Raw genomic sequence first — 21296 nt, 5'->3', positions numbered from 1 at the left:
GTAGCAGCATAGCAAGCAGCTATTTATGCTACTATAGGAGGCCCACCTAGTAACTCAAGGTGAGGTTTAGGTAGTAGTGTAGGGGTTAGGGGCCACTTTTACACGCAGAGTGAGACGTACGAACAGTACACTCTTGTGAAGATTTAATGTCCTTCGCAGTGAGGAAACTCACACAATGATGAGATTTGTACAATGTTCTCTCAAACTAAAATGATGTTACCCAGGTAGAGAGTCCATCAAGCTTGGTTGAGAGAACATTGTACAAATCTTTTCGTTCAGCTTCCGAGCTGAAGTAAGTTGTGTGCGCCGGCAGCTGGGACAGTGAATAATGGCGCTGTCCCAGCCCGCCTCCAGCCCCACCCTGAACACACCCCGAACACGTCTCCTGGCCCGCCCTTTCCAAGAGGCCTGGCACTTGAGTGCGTACTGGCCTTTATGCGCAGGGTCGGCCCTCTTGGAAGATTTGCCTGGGGCGCGTAAGGCCCAGCCACGTGTGTAAAGGCCGGAATTTACACACGCCAGGAATTAAAAATCTGCCTGTTAATTCAGTTATTGAGCAGAGTAAATATTCACAAGAAAGCTGCCACATTTACATGCATACATTGCTTTCAAAATAGCAAAAAACTCACATGTATATTGGCCCCTTCCAAAATAACCCTAACTCACCCCTTTTTACACGTGTAAATTTACTCATGGACCCTGATTTACACGTGCATTTTTCCTAAGCAATACAGCTACATCATCATAATCACCAACATCCCTTTTCTCTAAAAACATAACAGTTTATTTTTAAATTTATTTAGGAGTCCATGTATTAACACTAGAGGCCCAGTTTTGATTTGGGAGGTGGGAGAGTGGTTTCCTGAAGGCTGATGCTTCGCATTAATGCAGCCCAACTATGACTGTAAGCTAACAGTAACTCTCCCTCAGGAGGTATAGTTAATTTTACAGTGTTAGTTTGGCCATGTTGACTTTTGCATGTATTAATATTTGATAGTGCATCCAGTATTAATATCTAATGACATAGTTTAAGTAATTGTGTTTTGTTTTTTTTTAATGTAGTGTTACATCAGGACATCTGGGGGGTGAGGGGGGGGTAACACATGCTGGTGTTAGATTGTAAGCCCTCTGAGGATAGGGGAAATAGCAGTACCTGAATGTAATCCTCTTTGTAGTGTCACAAAAATTTGAATATAAATAAGTTTTTAAAAACCCAGGCAAATCACACTTGTTAATGGTATTTGTACATGGATCTTAGCTATTAGCTAAAGCCCATGTTAACACACATTGAGGCCAATATTCAGTAGGCCGTTTAGTGGTCAAGTTGTCCAGTTTATGCTTCCAGCACTGCCGATCAGAAGCAGCACTCGAGCCGCCAGGAGCATGTGAATAAGATCCTCGGTCCTGACAGGGATCCTTTCTGGTCATTGGGGAGGGGTGATTGGGGAGTCCAAGATTTGGGAGGGGTGAGCAGTTTCTGTCGTGACTGGGGGGGAGAGAATGAAGGCCAGGATAATCAAAGACTTTTAATGAAACTGGACCAGGAAATTTGGCAGTCGGGGAGGGGTGGGAGAATGGATGTACTAGTTTTGGGGCTGCTGAGTCTGACAGGACCATTTATGTTTAATGGGGTGTGGGGGAATAGGCTCATAATTGAGCCCTGGGGTCTTAGAATTTTTGGGGGGGTGACACTGACAGCTGCTTAACCGGATATCTTTGAAGCAAGTCTAAAGTTACCCAACTAACCTAGACAGATATACTCGATATTCAGCTAAGTTAGCCAGATATCTTAGCCTCTCTTTGGTATGCCCCAAAATGCCCCTTTATTATCTGGCTACATTACAGCCGGAGAAATACATATCCAGCTATAATTTAGCCAGATATGTGACTGAACATGCCATATTTGCTTTTGAATATCTACCCCAGTATGGCCATTAGTACACTGATCTCTAAAAGGATAACTTTCAAAGATCTCTGTGAGGCCCTTATACGCATGTGTAGAGGCGCAGGGGTCTACTATAATATTTTATAATCTGTGTGTATCTGGTCCATGTAGATTATAAAATATGCCTATGTAGTGTATGCCCCCAGCATAGGTGCGTATGTTCCAGCATGCACAAATATTCGCAATGCAATGAAAACACAAACTTTCTCCACTTATTTTATAAACATACACGCATATATTTTACATGCAAAAAAAATGTATGCGTAAAAACTTGATGTACATGTGGAACTTGGTATACATTAAAACATGCGTGCATAGTTAAAAGCACCAGTTTGCCTAGACCTGTACCAGTTCATCTCCAGCTCGCTAAGACCCTTTTTCTACTTTGCCTGGAACTCCCCCAGTTCCCCCAGACTTTCCACCCAAAAATAGCAGACAAGTTGCGCTAGTTAATTAGCAGGTGGAAAATTGTGCCAGTACATTGCCTGATGTGTTTGCGTACATCTCTTATAAAATTGCAACTTCCGTGGGTACCTCTTGGCTCTGTCCTGGAGAACCTTTTTTTGCGAAGATGTGAAGCCTCCTTGCTTTTTGTAGCTCCTTAGGTAAAAAGATCACTTGCATAATTCTTGCAGAGGCTGTTATGATCTTTGTGTAGTAGAATTAGATCTCTTCTTAAACATTTTTTTATAATGTGAGAAACTCTAGTTTGGACAGCCTTTCAGCATTTGTAAGTTCAGTGGTCCTTCTAAACACCTTTCCTAACATGTGGCTATCCTTCATAAGAATGGATGCACCCCTGTACACCAAGAGGGCAATTTTAAAAGCCACTTCCACTGATAAAACAGTGCTTTAGCCTTGGAAATGGCTTTTTGAAAATTGTCCGCCCTACCTGCGAGTGAAAATGCATGCGCACGCTTTTACTCATAGTAGGAAGAGGCATTCCTGGGGGTGCGGCTGGGAACTGTTTTCTACTTATACGCCTACTTTGGACTATCCACACAAATAAGCAGGTGTAGATGTGTGCAGGTAGTTTTCCTGGTATAATTTTCAAAAAGAAAGTACGCAGTTTTCAAAAAGAGATGAGAGCAAAGTCTGAGACCTGCAGACTTCGCACCAAAGTGGGCAATTTTAAAATTACCCTCAAAGTGTTGTCTGATAAATTTATTGTTCAGTAAATGGATGACATCCTCCTTGCTTTTGCTTCCCTGCCAACCTGTGCCTGCTGCTTCCTGACTTTGTGCACTTTTATGAGTGATTCCATCAGTGAATCTCCATCTTCTGAACTCAGAATGAACCAATGCCCTGTAATGTTGCAATGAGGAACTTTCTGCTGAAGATGATGTTCCAGTTTTCAGGGTCCTGCAGAGACAACTAAAATAAATCTTGATATCATGCATGCATATAGAGGGTTATTTTGTAACATCACGGGTAATTAATAGACACAGAATTTATACTAATTTTCAGAGGGAACATACATGCATACGTTTTGTTTGAAAACTAGCATACTGGAAGTTTCCACATAGATTAAACCTGATATCCGGAGCACATATATTTCCTGTGTAAACTTTTGCACATACAAGGAAATTTTCAAAGGACTTACGCATGTAATGTAAATATTATCAAAGCAATTTTCAAAAGCTATTTACTTGCATTGTGTACTTAATGGGGTAAACTGATTGAAAATCCAATGGCAATTTTCAAAAGCCTACTTACACAGATAAAGTGCAATTTTCAAAAGCCCACTTATACAGGTAAAGTGAATGTACACATTTATTTTTTTATTTATTTAGACATTTTATATGCCCTTGTTCCAAATGAACATCACAACAGTTTGCAAAAGTTATATTCAAAATATAGATCAACACAATAGGTATATATCTTAATCTACATTGATGTTCTGGAAGATGTTGGCCAAGGTCTAGGACATTAGGCTAGAAGTAGAGAGGTTCTATTTCAATAATTTTCATATACGTTGTCTTAAGATTCTTGTAATCTCTCGTAACTTATCATTATCTTTGTCCCTTTTATTGTAGTCTCTGAATGCAATTGTTTTATAGGTTATGTGCATTCTTGAATAACCAAGTTTTCAGTTCAAGTTTGAATGGTTTTCTTTCTGGTACCATGTGAAGCATCTCAGGAAGTGAATTCCATAGTTTTGGGCCTGCTATGGAAAACATTCGATCTCTTATTTGCATCAGATGTGTGCTCCTTATTGTTGGCAGAGTCGATAGTCCTTCATTTTGAGATCTCAGTGTTTGCTGTGGTGTGTATGGTTGTAATGTCACACTTATCAGACCAGGGTTATCAGTGAGGCAGATATTAAATATTAATGTTAGTACTTTATAAAAAGTAGGGATTGTACTGGCAGCCAGTGCAGTGATATTAGCGAGGGTGTAATGAGATCAAATTTTTGTACCTAATAGATATCTTGCTGCAGAATTTTGTAATAGCTGTAGTGGTTTTAGTAGATTGTAGGAAGGCCTAGTAATAGGGAGTTACAGTAGCCTATGTTTGTAGAACAGTGCAGAAGTCTTCAATGGTTAGTAATGGCTTCAGCCAGTGTAGTATGGTAGTTTGGCATAGCCTGTATTCATTAATTTATTTATGTGCTTTTTCATTGTAAGGATTTCATTTATCTGGATCCCTAAGCCCCGTACTTGATCTGAGGGGGTAATGTGAAAATTATGGTACCCAGGTCTAGAGGCAGAGGTTTATCTATATAAGAATTTCTCCTTAACCAAATGATTTAACTTCTTTTTGTATTTACTGTTAGTTTAAGGTAAGATAGTTTTTGCTGTATTGCTTTCATGTATGTTGAGATTGTCGATGCTGTATTTTCATATGATTTGGTGAATGGGATATAGAACTATATGTCATCAGCGTATAAGAAGAAGGTGATTCCTAAGTCCACTAGTAATTTACATAGAGAGAGCATATAGATATTGAATAGTGTTGCTGATAGTGCTGAGCCTTGAGGGACACCTGTATCAGTACGGAAGGTATCGGATGTGTGGTTGCCCAGTTTGACTTAGAATGTCCTATCAGAGAGAAATGATGTGAAACATTTTAGAACATTACCATCTATTCCAATTTTTTTCATCCTGTAGCATAGCAGGGTATGGTCCACAGTGTCGAAAGCGGCTGTTAAATCAATTAGCACCAAAAAATAAGATTTATCTTCATCAAACCCACTTTGGACAGAGTCCATTAAAGTGATGAGTAAAGTTTCAGCTGAATGATTTTTTTCTAAATCCAAATTGGTTTGGTATAGAATATCATGGTCTTCCAAGTGTTTTGCTAGTTGAGATCACAACATTTTTTCAAGAACTTTAGAGAGAAAAGAAAGTTGGATATTGGACGATGCTTTTCTATACTTTGGCCCAAAAAGGTCTGGTTTACAGTTTTCAAGGAGTTTCGGTTGGTTTGGATAGCCAAAGAGAGAGATGCGTATTTTGCATGCATTTCTTAAAGTTTTTCTTTAATGAGCATATAAAAGGTATACAGTAGTCAACTAATGTGGCTATGTGGTAACTATTTTGAATTTCACCCACATATTTCTGTGGATGAATTTACGCAAACTGAATGCAAACTGTTTTTGAAATTCAGGTCCAGAATGCCTCTGCACAGTCTGGGTAATCTTAAGTGTGAACATGACAGACAAGTATCAATTTATCTGCTATTTCTGAATATAAAACTATGTTTTAACTGTGGAAATATGTTTGAAAACTACTCCTTGGTTAATACTTCTCTTAAAACTATTCTATTGCATTTCTGTTGCAGAACCTCCTACACCGATTGCACCCCCTGAGCTTCTTGCTGTTGGTGCCACCTATTTATGGATCAAGCCCAATGCAAATTCTATCATTGGCGATGGCCCCATCATACTGAAAGAGGTAGAATACCGCACAACATCTGGCAACTGGGCAGAAACCCACATTGTGGATTCTCCAACCTACAAGCTGTGGCACCTGGACCCAGATGTGGAATATGAAATAAGGGTACTGCTTACTCGACCTGGCGAAGGAGGGACGGGGCCCCCGGGACCTCCGCTGACAACCAGAACAAAATGTGCAGGTAGAAAACCTCGGGTTTAATATACATTTCTCTTGATCTTTTGCTATAAATATATTGTGGTGCAACAGGACCTAGTGGCGGATCGTGTTGCAAAGCCTTTCACCACTTTGTACACGTTTCTGTCAAGTACAGCATTACTTTGATAATAAATAACCAACCTTGGCTTGTAACCTAATTTCAACTTCTTTATAAGACATCTGGCTTTATTATGACATAAACAGTTTAAGTCCTGGTTTACGTCATCACAATAAGGTACGATGTAAGACCAAGGGGGAACAGTTTTCAAAGCAGTTTATGTAGGTAAACAGTGATTTAAATTGGCTGCTTAAAAATTGCCTTTTCTCCAAACAGCTGAAAAGTATGTGCATTGTTCCACATGTGTATAGGCACCTTGAGGGGAGGAATGTTCCAGGGGGGGCTTGTTGCGTACTTTCAAGTCTCTGTGCGTTATTTTTGCTGCAGGTGTACAAGATGATGGGTATTTGTACTCGTGTCAAGTTTCAAAGGGAAAGTCCACGCATACTTTTGCTTTGAAGCTTGGCGCAGAATCCGCAGATATAGAATATTGCAGATTGCGGACATTTCTCCAAAAGGGGTTGTCTGAATATTGCCCCCAAAACCTCCCCTCTGACCAATAGATGAAAAGGCCAAAATATAAATAAAAGTTGTGCATCTTTAAATTCTGGTCACAACAAATTGTTTCTCTTATGATTGGTTTTGTTCATCTGAATTTCCAATGACATTTCACCCTTACTTTTTTACTCTTAGCTATAATTTCATATGACACAGTCAATGGAGAAACCTATTGCAACTGTCTTCCGGGGGGATCGCTTGAGGCCTTCTGCTGTGTGCGCAGCTTGGTTTACCACCTGGTGCAGCAACATGCAAAAATACTCCACTGCATTTAATAAGGGCTAACTCACTCTAGCAGAAAATGAATGAAAATGTGACACAGATTGCTCCCCTGCTCAAAACAATATGTGAAAAATCTGTGCAAAGATCTCAATGAACTCATGCTTAATTAATTTTTATTGTGGTGATGTGATGCACATTCCAATTTTTAGGTTTCTTTCATGACAGAACCACAGTGGGTCACATACATAACTTGATTTGATGACCGCCTTGGCAAGGTGTATTATTTCAGTACAAATGTAACCCCTGTTCCACCTTTTGCTCAGATGCAGGGACTTATGGGGCATTCAAGGGCCAGATTAGCTCCTGAGGGTCCTACCTGACAGGAGGAGAAGCAAGTCTTTCAAAGCCCTTAAGCTTGTGGAATCCTCTTCCAATAGCTTCCAGTAAGGACAACACACAGACCACACAATATGGTGGTGTTTAAAAATAAATCCTTTTACTGAGATATTTGGTGCAAGTAAATTATTTGCCAAATAGTACATTTGCATCTGGTGAAATCCATACAGAAACAAAAATGCAGAACACATTCCAGAAAAGCTCAGTGAATGCAAATCATTGGCAACCACACCCTAGCGAAGATACTCATTGGAAATGGACCTTCCGGACATTTTCCTTATTGGTTCTTGCTTTGTGGTGTGCAGATCTCTGCAGTCCAATAGCTGAAATGAAATACTCTCCTGAACAGATAAGCTCTTGCAGACTTTTTCTAAACAATAACTCAGAAGTAGATCTCCCAGTCAGGTTGCCTTAATTCTGACTCCAACTAGAGATCCACTTTTAAACAAGCAAGGCAAATCTTGAGTGAAATACAAGGAGTATGAGACAAATTCCTCCTCAGTCAACTTCTACATTAAATTGTGACATAAATCTTGAAAAATAGAACATGTTTTAGATTAATTACATTTGATTCTCCCTTGCTCAATGTGCACTAATTGCAACCTGAATGGAAAGTGGTTCTCTTTTAAAATAGCCAGATATTTCAGCAACTCCATATTTCCGTTTGAATGGTCTGCTTTGGAAGCTATTAATTGTACAAGTCATCGCTGCCATTGAAATGAGGCTAGGACCGGCTACTTCAATGAGTAAACCCATTGGTTGAATGAATCCCTGATGGTAGCGTATTCATGTCAGTGGGCTGAATGATGTCTAGCATTTTCATTCCTTCAGTTTACCTGGGAGACATATTCATATTTCATTTAAGAGGCAAACTTAGTGCTGTGCACGTTAAGCAAAACTGCAGAAGGAGTTGGACTGCTACATATTAATGGTGACAGAAAGCCGTTCGCTGAGAACTTCACAGCGCTGCATGACTTAATCATCTGTAACTCATCTACGTGCTGAGCTTCGGGAGGAAAGTGATTGAAAAAATGTAAATCTCTCCATGTAAAAAATTTTCATTGACTCTGCTTAGATTGGCATAAAAGGTTTAACTATAAATTCTAATTGGACTAAAATTTGTCTTTAAGCAGAATAATTATTTTAAACCCAAACTAATTTTATGTGACATGCTGAATTTTTAAAATCACTTTTTTTCTCTCTTTCCTTTTGCTTTCCACGCTATAGTAGAACCATAAAGTAAAAAATTTTTTTTGTAAATATTCAGGCAAAAAACTGCTATGTTGCCAAGAGAGATCCACTCCAGTTTATATGAACCTGCTAAAAAAATGCCACAGATTTGTTGAAGCAGTCCAATAATGTTCTATTGCAAAAAAAAAAAAAAAATAATAATAAATCCCTGAAGTTATGGCAAAAGCACCTTGGATCTTTGAACAATCTGAAGCAGATTTCTTCAAATCCACTTAGGGTTCTTTTGAAGGTCTGCTTTGAATTTTTCAGCTCTGCTTTGGATTTTCCCCAGTTTCCCATCATTATCAGACTGTTGAAAATACCTAAATTTCTGTTGAACTTTTAATTAGGCTGAAATCTGCCTGTTTCCTGTCTGTGAGTTTATTTGCATCTTTCTAGTTGCCAGCTTGTCTGTCACCAGGATTTTAGCACAAAGAAACCTGGCATGTGAAATCTTAAATTGTATTGCCACACAGATTTACAAATACTGCATTAATTTTCTTCAAATGTTTGTGAGACTTACTGCTAGAACACAATAGAACAAGGAAGCTTTGGTTATTAAATTACAATAAAAAAAAAGCATGGCCGATTTTTTTTTTTTCTCATGGTGTTGAAGACCAATTTTACAGTTGCATTAGAGAAAAACATCCCCCACGTAACATCAAAATTGCCCTATCAGGCTTTGTAATCCCCCACCATATCTCATTAAACCTGGCTAGCATAAACCTGGTGTAGTCCCAGTTCTGGACCTCGCCGGGAGCGGGTAAGTGCCAACCTTAATCCCGGTGGGGACTTTTGAGCTCGGGAAGTGTGGGGAAGGGCAGGGGAGAGGGGGGTACAGCAGGGAGGTAAATTAGATCGGTGAGGGAGAGGGGGAGGAAAGGCATTGCATCATTGGTTCTTCTGAACAAGGGGTTCGTTGGAGGGGGGAGGGGTGTGACAGCTTCATTATTTAAAAAAATGTTTGGTGGGGGATTACAAAGCCCAATAGGGCAACTTTGATATTATGTAGGGGAGATATAAAATTGGGCCATAGGCCCCTTTAATTCTTGGGGGGTTTGTGGATATTTTGTTTCCTTTTCAGGTTTCAGGCAAAAAGCACTATTTACATGGATATCTTTTGAAGATATCAGGGTAAGTAGCAAGTTCTCCAGCCACACAAGGCTGGATAACTTACAGGGTCATTCATCAAAATGCATTATGATGTTATTGTGGGCATTAGGACCATAATGCCTTCAATAATGCCATAAGGCATGTGATATTTATTGCAACATGAATACAAATTGTTTAAATTTATTCAAAGGGGCAGGATTGGGGAGGGGTTTAAATGGGATCAATGAAAATGAGGGGCATTATTGCACCCTGCAATAGCATAATGCATGCTATTGCTGGAAATAGCTACACCTTTTTTCCTGGTGTTAAGCTGTGTTATGTGTCTGAAGTGGAATTTGCGATAAATATCACAAATTCTATTTTGGGCATTTTCAGGCAAGTAGGAGGGAGAGAGGAAAGGAGTAGAGTGGAGAAAGAGAGAGGAAGAGGGAGACTCTCTAGGGTAGCATACATAGTAGTCAACTCTTTATACTACTACAGGAGGGGCAGCTAGTAACTCGAGGTGAGGTTTTGGTGGTGGTCTAGAATTTTGGGGCCAGTTTTACATGCACAATGAGACGTATGAAAGGCACAGTACACATCAGTAAAAATTTGACATGCTTTGGAGTGAGGAAAGTTACACAAAGATAAGATTTCTACAATGTTCTCTCGCCCTAGCTTGATGGACTCTCTACCAGGGTACTATCAAGCTAGGGTGAGAGAACATTGTAGAAATCTCAGCTTTGTGTGACTTTCCTGACTCCAAACCATATCAAATCTTCACTGATTTTTTACTGTGCTGTTTGTATGTCTCACTGTGTATGTAAAACTGGCCCCCAAACCCTAGAACACTACCAAAACCTTACCTTTCATTGCTAGCTGGCCCTCCTATAGTGCTATAAAGAGTTGATTACTAGAGATGTGAATCGTGTCCTCGATCGTCTGGGAGGGGGAGGGAATCGTATTGTTGCCGTTTGGGTGGGTAAAGTATCGTGAAAATCGTTAAAATCGTGAGCCGGCACACTAAAACCCCCTAAAACCCACCCCGACCCTTTAAATTAAATCCCCCACCCTCCCGAACCCCCCCCCCCCAAATGCTTTAAATTACCTGGGGATCCAGCGGCGGTCTGGAACGGTGGCGGTCCGAAACAGCCTCCTGCTATTGAATCGTGTTGTCTTCAGCCGGCGCCATTTTGCAAAATGGCCACCGCAAAATGGTGGCGGCCATAGACCAACACAATTCGACTGCAGGAGGTCGTTCCAGACCCCCGCTGGACTTTTGGCAAGTCTTGTGGGGGTCAGGAGGCCCCCCCAAGCTGGCCAAAAGTTCCTGGGGGTCCAGTGGGGGTCTGGGAGCGATTTCCTGCTGCGAATCGTTTTCCGTACAGAAAATGGCGCCGGCAGGAGATCGACTGCAGGAGGTCGTTCAGCGAGGGTTCGGGACCCCCGGTTGAAGGTCTGGGTGAACTGGTGGAGTTATCATTGATTCCAGTAGTGATTCCAAATACACACACAAGTTAAGTATTTTTAGAAGAGAGTACATGCATACTTTATAGAATACCTGCCTGCGTGTTTATTTCTGGGGGGTAGATTTTCAAACTATGCGAATAGGCCTACTTTTGCTGGCGCATCAGGCGCAAGCAAAAGTACGCTGGATTTTAGTAGATACGCGCGGAGCCGCGTGTATCCACTAAAATCCTGGATCGGCGCGCGCAAGGCTATCAATTCTGTATAACCGAGCCGCGCCGAGCCGCGCAGCCTACCCCCTTTCCCTCCAAGGCCGCTCCGAAATCGGAGCGGCCTCGGAGGGAACTTCCTTTTGCCCTCCCCTCACCTTCCCCTCCCTTCCCCTACCTAACCCAACCACCCGGCCCTGTCTAAGCCCCCCCCTTACCTTTGTCGGGGGATTTACGCCTCCCTCCGGGAGGCGTAAATCCCCACGCGTCAGCGGGCCTCCTGCGCGCCGGGACGCGACCTGGGGGCGGGTCCGGAGGGCGCGGCCACGCCCCCGGGCCGCCCCGGGCCATAACCACGCCTCCGGGCCCGCCCCCGAAACGCTCCCGGCACGCCCCCGGCACGCCGCACGGTTCGGGCCCGCCCCCGACACGCCCCCGACACGTCCCCTCGGAGAACCCCTGGACTTACGCGAGTCCCGGGGTCTGCGCGCGCCGGTGAGCCTATGTAAAATAGGCTCACCGGCGTGCAGGGCCCTGCTCGCCTAAATCCGCCCGGATTTGGGCGGATTTAGGCGAGCAGGGCTCTGAAAATCCGCCCCTGGGTGTTTATACATGGATAGAAACAGGGAAATGTGACGGTAAGGAAAAGGCTTATCTAGTCTGCCCATCCACACCAGCTATTCAGCTTTACAATTCCTACCACAAGTGTCTTTTTATGAAATTGGTAGAAAAAGCATGCATGTTCCTGCATTACACATATATGTGTATACTGTATACTGAAACACGTTTGTACTTTTGGAGCATAAATATACAGTATTTTATAAACTGTGTGGCTCCCACCATACCGTTTACATTATACTAACATAAATCTCCATGGGTCCATTTAGCGCAAGCAGTTTGAAAAGTTTGGTTCCCTGTGACTATGAAGATACAAAAGCTTATTTGGATAAAGAATGGGATCATTCTTCAAAATGATTCAACTGTTGGAAAATATTCATTAGTGCTAACCTTAGTGTAATCATGGATTCTTTTAACCTAATTTGAAATAATGAGGTATTGTGTTTGAATGCCTATAGAATTAAAGATTAATTTCATATAGCTGGCATTTAATTTCCATAGTATCTTGATAATTAGGGGCAAATTGATAGATTAATGTCATAATCTTTATGATGTGTTAGAAGATTGGATTGTAGCTAACCTCAATATGTTTTAAGTGCTAATAATTTTAGAAATTACTTAATGAAAATGAAATGCAGTTAGCCTGAGTTCTCCTGCCCACATATACTGGTATTATCATTTTCTGTTTTGTTTTGGGTTTTTTTGGGGGGGGAGCAAATCTGTGTCCCCTCCACAAGTTGAAGATTGGCATTGTTTTTCAAAGTTTTAGGTTATGCAGTCTTTGACAGCAGAGGAAACTGTATGTGAGAAGGCTCCAAGTCAGCATTCATTGAGCAGACAAAAGGAAGGTTTTTCACCAAAGAAATATGTTTTAAGTGTGCTGTGTAGCATTTTTATTCTGTACAATAGCTCACAAAACAGACTATCATATAATTCAGTCCTATGCACATAAAAATGTGATGCCCTTGTTAGCCAGCTAAGGGCCTTATTTACTAAAGCTTTCCTCCCATTGTATGTCTATGGGAAAGATGCTTAGCAAGTAGATCCCTAAGTGAGGGCAGCTCATGGGTGTTCTGGGGCAGAGCCACTTGTCTGGCTAACTTACAGGGCCATTTATCTAATTGCATTAGGACCCTAACGCTTGCGATAATGCCATAATGTATGCGATAAATAACACATTGTGAGATACATATGCAAATTTTTAAAATTTTGTCAAAGGGGAAGAGTTTATGAACATGAGGAGTATTTAACATTTGCCTGTAACAGCATAATACCCATTTTAATGCTAGAAATAGCTACTCCTTTTTTCCTGGTGTTATGCTGTGTGACATGCCTAAAACTGTTTTGGGAGGGAAAGACCCTCTGGGATGACACACATATTAGTCAACTATATATACCACTGTAGGAGGGTCAACTAGTAACTCAAGGTGAGTTTTTGGTGGTGGTCTAGGGTTTGAGGGGGCAGTTTTACATGCACAGTCAGAGGTACAAATAGCACAGTACTCATCAGTGAAGATTTGATGTGATTTGGAGTGAAGAAAGGTACGCAAAAATGAGATTTATACAATGTACTGTCACCCTAGCTTGATAGCATCTAGGTAGAGAGTGCATCAAGCTAGGTCAAGAGTACAATTTACAAATCTCATCTTTGTGTACCTTTCTTCACTTCAAATCACATCAAAGCATTACTGATGTGTACTGTGCTGTTCGTACCTTTGACTGTGCATGTAAAACTGCCCCCTCAAACCCTAGACCACCACCAAAATCTCCCCTTGAGTTACTAGTTGACCCTCCTACAGTGGTATAAATAGTTGACTAATATACACCCCTTATAAAGAGAGAGTCTCTCTCTCACCCCTTTTTTTTTATCACGGGTGCTATTCATGCAAAATTTATAGCAAAATGATAAATCTAAGTCTTAGCTGTCCTAAAATTAACCAGATAAACTATAAGATAGCAGAGTATATTCAGTGGTTGTAAGGCTGAACATCTCAGCCAAGTTAGCTGATAAGATTATCTGGCTACTTTGTGCAGCCAAATAGTAGCTGCATATCTGTCTCGCTCTCTTATCAGTTTAAACACTGTTAAATTAGATGTAAATTGGGACCTTCATTTTTTATTGTTCTTTATTTTTCCTGGGAATTTATCAGGGTTTGTTATCATACAAAAACAAAAACAGGAGAAAATCAGTTGAAATAATTGACTCCTTGTTTTTCAGAGTAGCTATTGGGGTTAATTTAGGTGGACAGAAGCCAACACAATGCTAATAGGCCCACACTGGCTTCCAGCAGTGGGTGGAATCCTTGAAATGATGCATCTGCAGGTCTGGAGCAGTTTTTTAATCAGCCTAAAATTAGAGTGATTATCGTTTTAAACTGATTAGCACCTTTGGAAACATCTGTGAATTTATAGGTGAAAATTGGTTTAAACTGAAAACAAAGGACCCTGGATGTAAAGCACTGATAAGGCAAGCTAAATGAGAATTTGAAAAGAAGCTTGCTAGAGAGGCAAAAGCTTAAAGTCAAAACTTTTTCAAGTATAATAAAGGAAGAAGCTTGAGAAGGAATTGGTCAGACCACTAGATGACCAAAGGATAAAAGGCGTGATCAGGAAAACAGGGAAGCCATCTCTCTCCACTGCAATCTGTCCTAAATTCAACTGCAAGACTTATCTTACACCAAAGTCACTATGCTCACATAACCTCTCTTCTGAAGTCAAAGCCTTGGTTCCCTATCTGCTCCCACATACAGTTGAAGCTCCTCTTTCTCACCTACAAATGCCTTCACACTGCAGCACCTCACTGCATCTCCTCTCTTATCTCTCTACCCCTCCTCGTGCACGCCACTCATTGGATAAATCACTCCAATCTGTGCCCTTCTCCTCTACTGCCAATTCCAGACTCCATGCTTTCCACCAGGCTGCCCCATGTGCTTGGAATAGTCTTCCCGAACTGGTGTGTCATGCTCCCTCTCTTGCTATGTTTAAATCCCTTCTAAAGGCCCACCTTTTTGAAACCACTTTTAAATCTTATGCCTGATTCTCTGCTTTTAATATTGACTAACTTTCTTTTCTTTTTCTCTTAACCAAGTCTCTTGTCCTGTATGTTTGTCATATTAGATTGTAAGCTCTATGGAGCAGGGACTGTCTTTTTGTATGTTTGCATCAACTACACACACAAGAACAAAAGAAAGAGTTGTAAACCCCTCATCAAACAATGAACACAACAGCTCAAACAAAATATTTATTTTTTATCAAACAGCTCCCCGAAAATGTAGGGAAACATTATGATCCAGTGGCGTAGCCAGAATTGATTTTTTGGGTGGGCACAAGGTTAACATGGGTGGACTGTAGGCATGCAGGTCTACTAGTTGTTTTTTTACTGATAAATAATGCCAAATTATGCAGCATAGCATTCACATCTACGCCTAAGTATGAGGTTTACTTAATGATACAAACATAATTCACGGTGATTTGTGGTACTTTAGCCTTCTTATTATTACGATTTTATACACGGCTCTTACCTGTCCATAAATTTTGAGAGCGCGGTTGTGTTGCTTATATTTACATTGCTAACATCTCAAAATATAGATATATATTTTTACCTTTGTTGTCTGATCTTTGTATTTTTCTAATCAGTTGGTCCTGGTCTCTTTTTCCCATTTTTTCCCTTATAGCTCATTTCCTAATTCCTTTTCAGTGTCTTTCTTCTATTACTGTCTTCTTCCCTTCCACACAGACACACACACACACACACACACACACACACACACATACACGCTTTCTCTCACAGACTCCCTCTCACACACTCAAGCTGTCACTCTCATATGCTCTCCCCCCCCCCCCCAAGCTCACATTCAAGTTTTCACTTTCTCACCCCTCCCCAGGCTTATATTCTTATGCACACACAGACGCACATCCAGGCACCCATTCTCACCCACACACATAAACCCAGACTCCCATTCTCACCCACAAACCCATGCTCCCATTCTCACCCACACATATTCAAGCTCCCATTCTCATCCATACATATACACATTTAAGGTACTATTCTCACCCACACATACACACATTCAAGCACCCATTCTTATCCACATATTCAAGCTTCCATTCTCACCCACCCACACAAACCCAGGCTCTCATTCTCACCCATATATACACACATTCAAGCTCCCATTCTCACCCACCCACAAACCCAGGCTCCCATACTCAACCACACATACACACATTCGAGCTCCCATTCACCCACATATTCAAGCTTCCATTCTCACCCACATACACACCCAGGCTCCAGTTTTCACCCACACACACTCCCATTCTCATCCACACATACACATTCAAGCACGTGCACAGCTTCCGCTTTCTTCCCCAGAGCAGGAAGATCAGCTGCCTCTCCTGCTGCCACCGGCCTCCTGCTATCTTCGGGCGTCGGGCCGTACTGCCCACCGAACTTCCTGTCGGGGGGGGGGGGAGCGGAAGCGCAGCGCACAACGTCCGCTTCCTCCCTCCCCCCCCCAAGCAGGAAGATCGGCGGGCAGTACGGCCCGACGCCCGAAGATAGCAGGAGGCTGGTGGCAGCAGGAGAGGCAGCTGATCTTCCTGCTTTGGGGGAGAAAGCGGAAGCTGTGCGCGGCGCTTCCGCTCCCCAAACAGGAAGTTCGGCAGGCCGTTTGGTCCGAAGATAGCAGGAGAACGGGTGGCAGAGAGGCAGCTGATCTTCCTGCATTGGGGGGAGGAAGCGGAAGCTGCGCGCAACGCTTCCGCTCCCCCCCCCGAACAGGAAGACCGGTTGGCCATACGGCCGCAGCAGCGCTTCCCCATGTGTGCCGTGATGGCGCGCGAGGCGTGGGTTCTCTTGTTCGCTGTCGCGGGATGGGATCCCGCGACAGCCTTGCAGTTCCGGTGCCAGTTGGGTGGGCCTGGGTCTAAGTTGGGTGGGCACCTGCCCACCCAGGCCCACCCGTGGCTACGCCACTGTTATGATCATGAGAGCTAACAGAATAAAATCACAGTGAACTTGGATGATGTAATAGAGCAGATTAACAAACTAAAGAGTAACAAATCATTTGGACCAGAGAGTATTCACCCCAGAGCTCTGAAAAAAGCTCCTCAAAAATGAACTTACTAGTAATAAGTCTGCAATCTCCAACTTCTCCTTCAGATCAGCTATGGTACCTGAGGATTGGAGGGTGGTCAACATAATGGTCATTTTTAAAAAGGGCTCCAGGAATGACTTGGGAAACTACAGGTTGGTGAACCTGACATTGGTGTCAGGCAAAATAATGGAAACTATTCTGAAGAAAAAAATTATGGCTGCCTGGATAGATACAGACTAATGGGGCAGAGCTAACATGGATTTAGCAAAGGGAAGTCTTGCCTTACAAATGTTAGACTTTTTTGAAGTGAATGACGGACATGTGGATAAGAGTGGATCAGTTGATATAGTATATCTGGGTTTTCAGAAGATGCTTGACAAATTCTCATGAAAGACTCATCAGGAAACTAAAAAGTCATGGGATAGATGGTCATTACACAATTGAGAAAGGTAAATAGTAGTGTGCCTCAGGGATCTGTATTGAGACTGGCAAGTTTTAATATATTTAAAATAATCTGGTAAAGAGTAAAGAATGAGATAATTAGAATCACAGATGACAAAAAAATTATTAAAAGTTGTTAGATCACAAGCCAGTTGTGAGAAATTGCAAGAGGACCTTGCAAAACTGAGGGTTTGGAATAGTCGTCAGTGGAGAACTGCTGAACACTGAATAACCTGTGGACTTAAATATGTGGGGTGAAAGAAACACCATTGTGACAGCAAAGCAGTGCAAGTGAGAGCAGCTGGTAGCAATAATCTAAGAAGTTGGAAGGGAGTGAACTGTGCCATTAAACATTATCATGCCTGTCATTTTGAGTGGCTGAGCCAATGACAATGACTTATGTAAGGTGAAAGCTGAAGGCAAGTGCTTCATAGGGAGACTCTTAGAAGACTCCTTGGAGACTACTTGAATGTACAATCACTAGACTTTGAATTTAAAGAATTTTTACCTGTCTTAAAACATTTGACATTCGGTCTCTCCCGACACAGTTTCACATGAAACACAGTCCTTGTCGGGGGACCATATAATCACTATAGACATTTGAATACTTGATGATTGATACATTTGACTCTTTGAACTCATACTGAATCATAAAAAAATTTTGGACAACTAAAACTTTTATTTCTCGCCCTTCCTATTTGTTGATCTCTCAGTATAAACCAACAGGACAGGTCCATTGAGGGCATTCCATATGGGGGAGCTGCAAACGCTTTATCCCTAAACTGTCTCCCCCACACCAAATGGTAAAATCCTAACTCTAGTAGAAGAAAATATTTGGGTCAAACTTATTGTTCTGGTTTTGCCTAGCCTCAAGTTTGTTTTCTTTAAAAGATCACTAATCTCCTCTTTCTAATTTTAATTGAAAATCTGGCTAAACTAGATGTGAAATATGGAATGATTAATGCACCATCAGTTTCTAATAAAATTCTTATAATCCATGATTTGCTTAAAAGAGAAACCTGGATTTTCTCTGTATTTTAGAGACATGGCTTATAAATGTTGACCATGTGTGGTTAATCAAATATATCCACATCACTTTTCTTTCATTGGTTCATGTTAGTCCAGGAAGCAGGGGAAAGGTGTTGTGGTTATTGTTAAAAAAAAATTGTATGAAAATGTCCTTGTTGGAGCCAAACAGCTTGTTTTCCCTTTCATTATTTATTGCTTCATGAATAATCACTTTTCTCATGAATTGCTAATTGTATCTCTCCTGCCTGGGATAAATGGAAAGATTAGAGATTTTGTGAATTCATTACTGTCTCTATATTATGTTCATCACATTTGGTAGTTGTGGGTGATTTTAATGTCAGCAATTGTCATCTGGCCAAAGCATTAAAAGGTCACTATTATTCAGATTGTTAAAGAACCAATACATTCAGCAGATCACATCCTTGACCTTATTTTTGGGTCTAGGTAATTGGTAGAGCGAAGTATATTGAAGGTTTTGGATTTGGTAGCTATTCCTTGGTCTGCCCATTCTTCTCTTTTGAAATGTGGAGTGAATGCAGTGCTGGGGAATGACCAAGAAATATATAGACAACTTCTTAGAAGTAAAATTGATGTGGTGAGGTTTGGTTCTAAATTAGTAAATCATATTACTGTGAACATGGAAGATTCACAAGAATTGATAGCAGATTCATGCGAAAAAGAGGTGTAGAAAAATCCTTGATGAGGTTGCTTCACATAAGTTACTCTGAAAATGTTCAGGACCTTCTTATCCATGTTTTTCTGGAGTGTTAGGTGCTCTTAAGAGAAGAGCTCATCAATTAGAGAGAAAGTGGCTTAAATATCCTAATTTGATAAATTGCAAGGCTTATAGAGTATCAGCAAATCAATATTACTTTACAGTTGTGAAGGCTAAGAGGCAATACTATGTGACCTAATTGGTAGAATAGAGGGTGGATATAAGGAATTTTTTCGTTTAGCTAACAATTTACTAAATGTGCCCAGAGAGAGGAGAGATGATAAAATTCCTTATAGTAATAGTTTTGTACTTTATTTGACAAAAAAATGAAAGATTTTAGGCATGATTTAGCTCGGGAATACCTTAGTGGAAAGGCTGAAATACTGTTGGTGGTTTGTTAGATGAGAGTGAGGAGGGTATAGACAAATTTGCATGGATTTCTGAGGATGCAATCTCTAATGGATCTCTGAGGGAGTAGTAAGGATTATAGAACTGAACAATTGTGTGGATGGGCATGTTAGATAGACCGTATGGTCTTTTTCTGCCATCATGTTTCTGTGTTTCAATGTGTAAATTGCTTAATGATTGTAGGGCCACTAAATGTGTGTTAGACCCTTTTCCTACATTTCTGCTAAAGGTTCTCCCTAAATAGAGTCAAAAGATGATTCAATCTATTGTCAATTTGTCCTTGCAAGAGGATTTAGTACCTGCAAGTTGGGAACATTCTGTAATTATACCAATTTTGGGAAAAAAAAATCTTATCCCTATATTGTAGTTATAGACCAATTTCATCAATTCCATTTTTGGCCAAAGTGGCTTGGTATAGTGGGTAAGAGCTCAAATTACTGCTTGCCTTGAGGATAACAGCAGTCTGGATGCTTGCCAAGCAGGTTTCCAGGTTGGTAACAGCACTGAAGCAACATTATTGGCATTCAAAATGATTTATTGTGTCTTACAGATAAGAGTGAATGAGCCCTTTTAATTATGTTAGATATATCAGCAGCGTTTCACCTATTTGATTATGATATCCTCTTACAGTGCTTTCAAGAATGGGGGATGGGGGGAATGTTAAAATAGGTTTCCTCTTTTCTGGAATATAGTATCGGTAAAGGAGACAATTTCAGATCCTATGGTCTTGAAATGTGAAGTTCTGCAGGATCACCGACTTTAATATATTCATGCAGATCCCCTTAGTAGATTAATATGAGGATTGGGACTGCATATAGATTATTTGCCCTTTGGGGAACAACCCCCATGGTATATCTATTACATCTGAAGGAGGCCAGGCTTGCTATTTTTGGTTGGTTATTGGAAAGTAAACTGGTCCATAATGAATCAAAAAATGAGATTTCTGTAGTTAAGGATATAGTCCCTTGGTGGATATCCTATTGATTAATATTGGAACTAATATTGTACCTGTAGGGGATGAGTCATTAGGGGTCAGGTTGGATTTAGCTTTGTCATTGAAGAGTCAGATGTCTCAAACAATTCAGATGTCTATTCTAAATTACCAATAAATCACATATATAAGATCCACAAAAAAATTTGGTAAAGACTATGTATCAATTCCAAAAAATGCACCTACTCTTACCAAGCTTGATTAGTCCAGATTATGAGATTAGCATGATAACATTTGTATTGTAAATATCACACATTATTTATTTTAATCATGTTAGTCCATAAAAAATTGAAATATGAGCCAATATTCTTTTTTGTGTGGCACATAAAAATATTCAAAACTAGTCTCTTTTTAATGATCAAACAAACACGTATACCTGAAAACCTCATTGACATATTTGCAAAGGCCACAGTCTTCTCCTGTATTTCATCAACCTCAAAGCTCAATAAATAAGACCCAACACACCATGTTTCGATATGCTCAGAACATCTGTATCAGGGGTAGATTTACTTCTCGAAAATGGTAGCAGTGCATGCCATACATCAATTGTTTAGTATGTTATATGATGGGAATGCCCCCTAGTCCTTCCATTATTCAAAAGTGTAAATAACCAATTCACATCTACTCGTTCAAGAACTCTCATGATCTTAAAGACCTCTGTCATATCCCGCCTCAGCAGTCTCTTCTCCAACCTGAACAGCCCTAACCTCTTCAGCCTTTCCTCATAGGG

At 40.9% G+C, this 21296-nt stretch overlaps 1 protein-coding gene across 6 annotated transcripts in view; it reads left to right on the top strand.

Moving 5' to 3' along the window:
* Nucleotides 1-21296, top strand: part of PTPRT (protein tyrosine phosphatase receptor type T) — a 1509925-nt gene that overhangs the window by 764087 nt on the left and 724542 nt on the right. For all 6 annotated transcript variants that reach the window (XM_029612345.1, XM_029612346.1, XM_029612344.1 and 3 more), the window contains exon 7: nt 5729-6022. In XM_029612345.1, coding sequence (XP_029468205.1) covers nt 5729-6022 — 294 coding nt within the window. The remainder of the gene's footprint in view (nt 1-5728; nt 6023-21296) is intronic.

Source organism: Rhinatrema bivittatum, chromosome 8 (genome assembly GCF_901001135.1).
Source record: "Rhinatrema bivittatum chromosome 8, aRhiBiv1.1, whole genome shotgun sequence".
Lineage (NCBI taxonomy): Eukaryota > Metazoa > Chordata > Amphibia > Gymnophiona > Rhinatrematidae > Rhinatrema > Rhinatrema bivittatum.
Note: the sequence above shows the minus strand (reverse complement) of the source record. Positions and strands in the feature narration are given on the sequence as shown.